The following is a 10127-nucleotide window of genomic DNA, read 5'->3' on the forward strand; positions in this document are numbered from 1 at the left end:
TATTGCACATTTCTGCACACTATCTCCTCTCTTGTCTCGTTTCTTTGTCGTTGTTTTTCATCTCTCTGCTTGGGGATCCTCTAGTGACATCATCACTCCTACAGTTACCATGGTTTCCGGGAAAAGGCACTGTAATAACTGTTTGGATCAAACAGAGAGGCTCGGCTCTGTTTTATCTCGCACAGTAAAATAAATAAATAAAAGGGGCTTGGGATATTCAAAGCAATTACTATTTATTACAGGGTACAGACAAAGTTTTCAGAGTTTGGGTGAAAAATTGAGGTGTGTGTATTTGTATATGTGGTTAAGTCAGTGTTAATGATGGCTCTGTGTGAACAAATAAGTTCTCATCGTAGAGGTCTTCATCAAGGTCGCCTTCCTCTTCAGCGAAGTATGTTGGAAAAGGAGGGTTGAGCAGGGTGGAGCTTCTGGTTGGTAATACTGAGTCTCTTACCTGCAACACATAAACACACACACTTAATGCAATACCTGGGGATTCAATGCATGTCTGTAGGCAGTACTGATACAATCAAGTGATAGAAAGACTTGTTTTATTTGCTAACAACTTAAGTGATGTAAATTAACCAAAAATACCCCAAAAGTGTTATTTAAAGCTTTTCAAACGTGAGGAATTGCTACCTTTCTTTGTTTTATTTCATTCCCAGTTTCATTCCCAAAAATTTGAATTTTGGAAAACAAGAAAAACACAAGCATTTTGGAAATTTCACCCTTGGCTGCATATAATATGTTACAAGCAGTTTCAACTATTTTCTAATTTTTTTTTAGGCTATAATCAGAACAATGTTATGTCTCTCTTAACATGCAGAAAAACATTCATGGATCATTTTGTAACATACCATTCAAATCACCAAAAGAACCACTTATAATGGTTAGAGCTGCAGCCCTAGCCCTGATTTTAACCATTAAAAATAGCTGTTACTCATTTACATACAAGTACTAAGAGCTGCATACAGAATGATAAACAATGATGAACTAACATCATTAACCTGCATGTGTGTCCTTAAGCTTAATAACATCTAAAGTGGGTCACAGTGTGTGTGCGTGGAACAAGTGAGGTAGGTGAAATGCAATGCACATTTGTATTCATTAACGCCTGTCTGCAAAACAAATCATATGCTGTGTGTTACCAAGTGTGCACACAAATACACATGCACGAGGCGAACAGAACATGCTGAGTATGGAGATGGATGCTGTGGATATTGCTAACATCATTGAGGCACGCATATTAAATCGCTCAATGGTAAAACACACAAACAGAGGCGCGCACACACACACACACACACACACACACACACACACTGCTGACAGAGCACCGTGGCAATGAAGATAGATCACACCGTCTTGCAGGTGTTACAGGTGCAAGGTCGCTCGTTTTTGTCAGAACACTTAGCATGCTGCGGATGACCTCTGACTTCACTCTCACTACAAGCGTGCGTGTGTGTGTGTGTTATTTTTTATACCTTCAGTAAGCAGTTCCTGTGACCAGGGACAGAGCCGTTAACATACAGCACATTATACTTGGTATTGACCCTCCATATCTGCAAGAGAGAGGGGAAAGGACAAACAAGTTTAACTGTGTACCTTTGAGTTCCTGAGAGACAGAGAGTGTGTGTGTGTGTGTACCTTCAGTCCAGAAGTTGTGATGAAGATGTTGCCCATCATGCCAGGCATCTTCTTCCCTTTGAACACTTTGGCTGGATCCTGGACGCAGATGATGAACAACACACATGCTCACATTACTGGATTATGAGACACCAACTGTTCCTGTCTGGCATGGACAAGGCTGTTACTCAGCATGCATGTCATTTCATGTGTATGTGCGTCTTACCCCTCCAGGCCCGGAAGCTCCTGGCCTGCGGTGAGTTTTCGTTTGGCCGTGGGTGGCTGGCTGACCTTTGAAACCATATCGCTTCATTACGCCTTGGAAACCCTTACCGATGCTACACAAACACAGAAGCAAACGTGTTTGCATGCTTTTATTTTCACCTTTACCTTTGTTTGGCCTTGTAAGTTAGAGGATATGATTAGAAGCAGAAGTTTTGCACAGTTAGCAACTGATCTATCCTCAAAAAAGTGATGCTGGAGCTGAGAGAGGACGCGAAGTAGGAGAGGAAGCCAAGAGGAGGGAAAAATGGCGGAGAAGAACTTACGATTTGGCCGTGACGTCTACATATTGTCCAGGTCGGAAATGAGCTGCATACAGAGGAGTGCCTGAACACAACAAAAACACAATAACATCAAGAAACGTGTGCAAAACATGTCTGGTTTGTCCACAGTTAAATGTAGGAGTTGTAGGTAACCACTATTATTATTTAACCACTAGCTAAAAGATGTGTGCATACCAGGCTTGATGATTGCGTTGTCAGAAACTTTGAATGTGGTGACTTTCTGTTTCGGAGGCACGCCTGCATTCCTGAATATCTCCATATCCTCTTCAGACCTCTGTCAGTCAGAGAGACGGGTGAAGAGAATAAAATGTAAGGTGGGAAATGAAGTGGTAGAACAAAAATGAGCAGTGAGAAGCACTTGGACTTTGGCATTTCAAAATTAACTGTGGGCCTGTTATGACTGTAAGGGAGCCAAATGTGCAGGCGCACACACATTTGGCAGTGACATTTGCTTTTGCTGGGCTCTCTCTCTCATCCCAGTCACTCTAAATGCACTCTCTCTCTCCCCCGTCTGTTGACTGAAAATGCGCCTGCCGATAGCTTGACACTCTGACAAACGCTGCTTTTGACTGTGAAATAAAGAGGCCATGTGAGAGGGATCCAAAACCACTTTACAATCCACGAGTAAACCTTGACAACGGCCTGACAAGCACCTATCAAAGCTTTATGAATAAATCACACCTTGATTTATCCATCCCTGTTGTTTTTTAAAACAATGGATGTAAGATTGATCAGGACAAATTCCATCTCATATTTACAAGCTGGTGATTCTCTTCCAAATAACTTCTGTGTGATGTTTTTCTTGCACAGCTTTGAAGCTTCAGGGTTAGCAGAAGAACAACTTTAGCCTCCTTTAGATTTTAGAGTTTTTAGAAACAGTCTGAGGCAGTGATTTGAGTTTATTACAATCATAAAAAGACACTTTTAAAATATGTGTTCTTTTCATTGTTAGCTATGAATTCTAATGGATGTTGTTTATTTAGAAGATGAAATACGGTCCCTGATGGTTAGTGCGTGAGTATAATTTCCTGACTGTGGGTCTGTATTCATAAATGTCTCAGAACCGAGAGTCCTGATAGAAGATCAATGCTTCACAAGGAAATGAAAACCTCAGTTTTGTCTCCATATCTGTCACACTGATTTGATTTTCTTTTAAAGCCTGATTGTAAAATGAAGCCAGGACGAAAATGAGAAAAACTGGCTGACACTGAGATCTGATACTCTCTAATTTCACACGATGTAAACACTCATTCTATTGAACACTACTTTTAAATACTACTCGTACTTTAATTAGTGCCCTTATATGTCTTCTAATCGCCCATTTGAAAACGAACTTTTTTAACCAAGAGCTACTATGCATTGTCTTTGTGTATTCTAAATCAGGATGATAAATGTAGTCACCCCTCAGCCTTGAAAAGGGCCTTGTAAAGCTGAAAACACTATGTGGCTCACTGTTTTTAAGTTGAGTAATGTTTGTAATTACACATTGGGCAGGAAAATAAATGGGCACACAGTAATTAAATGACCTTTAAGTGCCATGATAGCTACAGTTTATAAATACAGCCGCCCCATGACTCCAAACAAAAAGACTTCTTTTGTCATTCATAAACATTTAGAAAGTGAAAAGCTAAACAATTTAACTTCTGACAGAAGAAATCAAACATTGTAGTAACACAATAGTGTTTATATTTAATTTACCTTAATTGATTTAAACAGGATCAGGAGTTTTGACAATCTAACAAGTTATGTTAAATATGGCTCAAAAAGGGAAAGTCAGTTCTCTGAACCACGATCAGCCTTCATTTGTGCTGATCTACAAATCATTCATTCTCTCATAGCTGCCAGCAGCAGATTTAGAGGCTGTTGCTGAGCAAGGTTCCATTATGAACCCAAAAAGTTTTATGGAATTTTTCCTGCTCTTCATAACAAATATATCATCATGTATTCAAATGAAGCACACGCCTTTTTTCATGTTTCACATCAGCCTTCCTATTGTGGCTGAGAAATCTTGTATCACAACAGAGGAACATTTTTATTGATTATCCTAAATGATCTGTACATTTACATAAACTTAATACAACTCTGCGCTGATTTCTCTGCACAGCTGTCAGGGGCTGCACATTAAGATGAATGAAAAGAACACCATTTCATTTTGTTCACATTGACATTAAGAATATAAATTAAAGCCACATCAAAGACAATCTGGCTTTAAAATCTTGTCCAAATGACAACTAAAATTGTTGGAGCATGAAGGAGAATTTACCAGACTATTTTTTCACAACATAAAATTTGAATCCATCTGATGCTGCAGTTAGTGAGTTATTATCATGACATGAACAGCTATTTTATGTCTTACTTGGAATGGAGATACATTTTTCCCTCCGACCATGAGTGCGGCAGTGTGTCCATCAAATTCTTCTTTGGACAGATACTTCAGGACATGGCAGTCCTGCACCTGAGGAGAGAAAACAAAACAATCATCAGAGGCAGGATTAACTAAGTCTGTTTGGACTGAAAACATGTTTTCCACAATTATATAATTACGGTAGATGAAAGCCAATGGTGTCAAACATTTATTCACGTTAACTTCCTTAACCTCACACTCACTTCATTTCAGACAAATACAAAATAATGACATCAACTGCATTTTAGTAATAGATGACATTTCAAAAAAATCCCCCAAAAATCAAAATGTGTTTTTACAAAACAACAATGACATTATTAATGTTCTGGAGTAGCTGCATTAAGAAGTACTTTCAGTTTCACTTCTGATGAAACATGTACAAGAATGCCAAAGTGGTGGGAGTACCATCACCTTGAGAATCTGATTGCAAATTTCTACCTTCCATCTGGCGCTGACTTTTTCAGCTGAACATAACAAAAAAAAACAACAACTAAAATGTGACAAAAGTGAACTTGCTGGTGAGAACAGGATGTCTTCTAAAATCACTGGACTTTTAAATACTTGAAATAAAGGAGTAAAATAAATTTAAATTTGCATGTGTTGTGCTGCCCACCACAGTATGTCATTTAAAAAAAAAAAAAAAAAAGAGCGAGCACACACAGAAGCAGTTTTTCTTTCATTTGCTTACTAAAAGATTTAGTCGTATCCAGCTGCAGCCCAGGAGCCAAAACTCCTGGCATGACAAAATCCCCTGACATGCTGAAAGAGCTCCTGGCGTGACTGAAATTATGCCTATGATGATTTTTTATTATCGAATGTACGATGCCGATTCTGGAAAATGGATTGAATAATTAAACATTCTAGTAAATAGTGGCTTGATACATTTTTAATAACAGAAGTGATGTCATTGACATTTTCTAAATGTCAAACATTCACTTGAAGTACACCATGATGCAAATTCTTATAATGTAAAATTATAATAAAATGTCTTTCATCCTATGTATTGTGTCGCAGTTGTGCAGATTTGTCTGATTTTGGCTACAGAGTTGTGGACGTGTTACGACTGCATGTTTCTCTTCCTGTGTTTCTCTGGCTCTGCCCAGCTGAAGCTACTGATTGCTTAACGAGGTGCACCTGGACTCAAGTGTTAAACCGTCTGCAGAGGAGACTGCTGTGTCCGCTCAGTCAGGGACTGTGTGCTGTTGTGTACAATTAGTTTCTGAGTTCATCTTTGATTAATCATATAGTTCTATGTGTCTTATCAAAATCCAATCGTTTTGACTTTGATAAGGTGTCTTATGTGCTTTATTGGGTCAAACTGTGGAAAGCTGTAGAAACAGAATAAAATAATACTAGTATGATTGTGCACAAAAGTATCGAGTACACCTGTACCTGTTATCTCCATGTAATTAATGATTTAATAAGGTCTAACATTGATGTTACTGTTCATGTTAACCTGACTGTAGCTCAGTAAAACTACATTGTCTACAGTGCATTACAGACACTGATGGTCTTACTCTCGATATCGTATTTTTGGAGAAGTAATTTCTTACTTATCTCTTCTATAGTAGTCAAGTTAGGAATGATTGTTTCTCTAATGCCCACATCGATGACTTAGTAGTTTCTTATCAATACATCTCTTCCATCAGCCAGGAGCACTTGGCATGCCAGGGGCTTCTGTCACACGAGGGGCTTCTGCTCTAGGGCTGCAGATGGGTCATATGGAAAATATTATACTTAGACTTAGACTTTCTTTATTGTCATTCAAACTTGTACTTTACAGTGCAGATAAGAACGAAATTTTGTTGCATTTGGCTCGTTGTAGTGCAGGATAAAAACAGCAGCATGTATTTAAATATTGTTGATATTGTCATAGGGCTGGGCAATAAATCGAGTTTTTAAGATATATGGATATATTTTCAAACAAGATATAGGGTAAGACAATATCAATATAGTTTAAGTTGTATTAAAATAACATTATAGAGGTGCCAGGTCACCTTTTTCTCATCTCACTGATGGTGACTGACTGTCTGTCCCTCTTAACCCTGCTCCTCCTCTCTCTCTCTCTCTTGTATTGTATTGAAGGAACATTTTTATTTTATAATATTACTTTTTAAATTCACAAACAGGTAGTTTATTTTTCCATGTGTTTTCACTCTTAATAAAATACACGGGGCGCTGGTGGCGCAGTGGTTAGTGCGCGCGCCCCATGTATGGAGGCTGTCGTCTCAAGCGGGCGGCCCGGATTCACAACCCACCTGTGGCTCCTTTCCCGCATGTCGTTCCCCTCTCTCTCTCCCTGATTTCCGACTCTATCCACTGTCCTATCTCTCCATCGAGTATCGCCATTCAGCTAATCAATATCAAGATATGAGTTTTGGTCCATATCGCCCAGCCCTGTGTTGTCACATAAATATCTTGTTCACACCTCGCTGTTAAGTTTGCTGAATTTGAGATGTGTGTCAAAGCCCTGCAGGTGGGATTTAAAGAGGTTCAATATTTTCTGTTCTTCCCAGCAGACTCTCAAGAACAATCCAATTTATTTGACTTCTTTTTTTTTTTTTTTTTTTACTTGATAGTCACGTGGTTATGAATGATAACCACAAAAATCCAATTATTATCACTGCAGAATGCCTGCAGCTGTTTTAATATAAAACTGGGACACGACAGTGAGACTCTGTATGGTACCTGTAACATGGTGACTACATGTCGTTCTCCTGTCTTTGTCCAGATAGGAGCCATCCCCAACTTGACGGCTACTAACCCAACTCTGCGGCTCCCTGGCAGGAGGAAAAGGTTTAAAGATAGTTAGTGTGAACAAACATTAGGAGTGTAAATGATGAACACAGAGCTCATTTCTCATGACACCTACCTTCTGTCCACTCATGCCGCTGCCAAGGCTCGTCTTTGAGTGGGTTGAGCTTTTCTGTTGTTTGTCTTCTGATTTCCTCTGCCATACTCTTCCTCATGTACTCCTGGTTGTCCTCTGTGAGGTGTTCTTCAAACCATGTTGTGGTCTTAACTGTCCTAATGCAGCACACCAAACTGGCAGGACTTCAAGAAGAAAAAACAAATCAGGAAATCAGATGCAGGTGTTCACTAGTATGGTTTTAATTTATGTCTGAAGTAAATGAATAACGGCCAGACAAATAAAACTGTGTTGAATCAATACAAAAGTAAACATTACATGCCCATTTATTTAAAGGCAGTTTAGAGCAGCAATAAAAAGTTATTCAACATTGATGTTCCAAATTGCTACACGGGGTCTTCTGCAGGGTAAATAAAAAAGCAATGCCCGGGAAGTGAATTTGAACTAGAGCCCGACCGATTAATCGGCCAGACGATAATATCAGCCGATAACAGCATATCAAGTGACTATCAGTATCGGCTATTTTATTTCAGATTAGATATCTGTGAATGATTAATTAGAATTGAATCATCCATTTAATTTGAGTATCGTTGTATTGCACTCGCAGTTCTCTTCCTGGCTGTCACCAGCAGAGTGTGTTATATATGGATTATAACACACATAAACACCCTCCAGGGTGTCAAGTGGTGATGCATGTACATGTGCAGGTACTTTCCATATCGGGCCCTACTTAGAACCTCCCCAACAACCAGCCCCATTTTCCTGTAACAGAACTTGAGTTCCAAGTCAAATCCCTTTAGTCTGAGCCACTGCTGCACCAAAGCTGGCCTGGCATCTTTACAGCACAATTTGAATTAAAAACACATTTTCAAAAATGTGAAAACGCCGGCTCCTTTGTTTTCTGAAATCAATACAGCAAGATTGGTGTTCGTGTTAATTGGATTGCTATGTACTCAGATACCAGGCTTTCTTGTATGTTAATTTAGTTAAATAAAGTGAACAAGGGTTGCATAAATTCCCACTATGTTACTGAATCAATGCAGTGACTGACATGTCTCTGCTGAAGACAAACGAGCAAGGCTACACTTTCACACGTCGGGCATAATTGTCACTGCTTTAAGATGAATCCAAAAGAGATTAAAAAAAAAAAAAAGTGACAGAGGACTGAATGAATCCTGACAGCAAAATCCTAAATCTGCCCACGACAGCTTTCAGGAGCAGATAACTTATCTCTTACTTTCAGTCTGTGGTTACTTACAGGGTCAGTTTTGTCTTTATATTAATCAGAAAAGAAAAACACAATGTTTCCAAACTAATAACAGATGCCACAGGCCTTCTTTAAGTTGTGCCAACATTGATATAGACAAATCTTTTCAAATAACTATCAAATCGTAAGTAACATTTACATTAGTAAACACATCACTACAGGTACTTCAGATAGCCACAACTTCCACATAAATGATAAAAGTAGCTTTATTCTTATGAAATGACAGGTTCATATAAAATAAAAAGGACAGTTATAGATTCATATTTAAAACACTATTCCTCAAAAGCACCCTAGATAAGATAAGCTGCATGCAAAAGTCCCATCAAGTACATAAGCAGAGCTAGCCAGTTAGCATGAGTTACCTTCCAGCTGCTCGGGGAGAAACGAGTGGAGTTCCCCGCTGCAGAAGAAGACGACAGCTCCACATTGCGCTCTTTAACATATACCTTTTCACATAAATATAAACACTACAGCAGAACCACAAGGACAAGGGTCTCACAACATATTGTGAACCATGCCTTCCTTTTCGTCGCTCTAAATGTCACCTTTGTTACATCCGGTACGTGACAGTAATAGTTCCGTCGCATTGAGGATCATGTCGAAGGTTCCGCTCTCCACCTGCTACTGAATTAGGCAAACTGATTAAACTCAATGTTAAAATACACGGTTATTTAAAACTATTAGGTTGATGGATTTATACAAACAATCCAACCTAAACTAGAAGGTGAGTTTTCGGATGCAGTGTTTACCTTGGTCTCAGAATCATTTATCATATAACACAACCCAATTGTCTTTAATAAATGGAGTTTGCCTTGTTGAAACGCCATTTGTGAAGATTACATATCCTGAGCCCTAAAAAACCCCTCAAATAAAACATCACAATGACACATGAAGTGATTATACATGATGCTGTGCAAATAAGCTTCTTTTTGATGGTCTCCTGTAACATTTAAAATGTGAAAACAATATTTTATCAACATTAACAAAAACATCAATAATAATAATAACAATAATGGTAATACAAATAAAAATAAAAATGGTAACAAAAACAACAATAGAAATATTAATAAAGTTACTGAGAAGGCTTTCTAAGGTAATCTGCCTTGCAGTGAATATCACAAAATGGTAAGCATAATGTCTGCCCCTCCGTTTGTTTGCCTTTTTAAGATTCAACAATAGTAACAATATAGATGTAAATGAATATTAGTAGTATAAGTAATAGTTTTGCATAATAACATAGCTTAATGGTATGGAATATAAAATATGCTTGGGATAGTTATTTTTGGTTAATGCTAAGTTAATGGTTTGGTTTTGTTCTACCCTATAACTGATCATGCTGTCATGTAAGACCCCCCTCGATGAATTTGGTGCATCTAAAACTGACATCAGGAGGCTAAG

At 38.4% G+C, this 10127-nt stretch overlaps 1 protein-coding gene across 1 annotated transcript; it reads right to left on the bottom strand.

The window, feature by feature from the left end:
* Window positions 1-216: 216 nt before the first annotated feature.
* On the bottom strand, window positions 217-9306 carry mrpl3 (mitochondrial ribosomal protein L3). Its single transcript, XM_020631580.3, has 10 exons — window positions 9092-9306; window positions 7466-7647; window positions 7282-7373; window positions 4546-4644; window positions 2364-2463; window positions 2172-2232; window positions 1850-1961; window positions 1645-1722; window positions 1482-1559; window positions 217-454 (listed from the first exon to the last, which is right to left on the bottom strand). The coding sequence occupies exons 1-10, from the start codon at window positions 9169-9171 to the stop codon at window positions 305-307; spliced, it is 1032 nt and encodes a 343-aa protein (XP_020487236.1). The 5' UTR covers window positions 9172-9306; the 3' UTR covers window positions 217-304.
* Between the last annotated feature and the right edge of the window lie 821 nt (window positions 9307-10127).

This window comes from Labrus bergylta, chromosome 19 (genome assembly GCF_963930695.1).
Source record: "Labrus bergylta chromosome 19, fLabBer1.1, whole genome shotgun sequence".
Taxonomy (NCBI): Eukaryota; Metazoa; Chordata; class Actinopteri; order Labriformes; family Labridae; genus Labrus; species Labrus bergylta.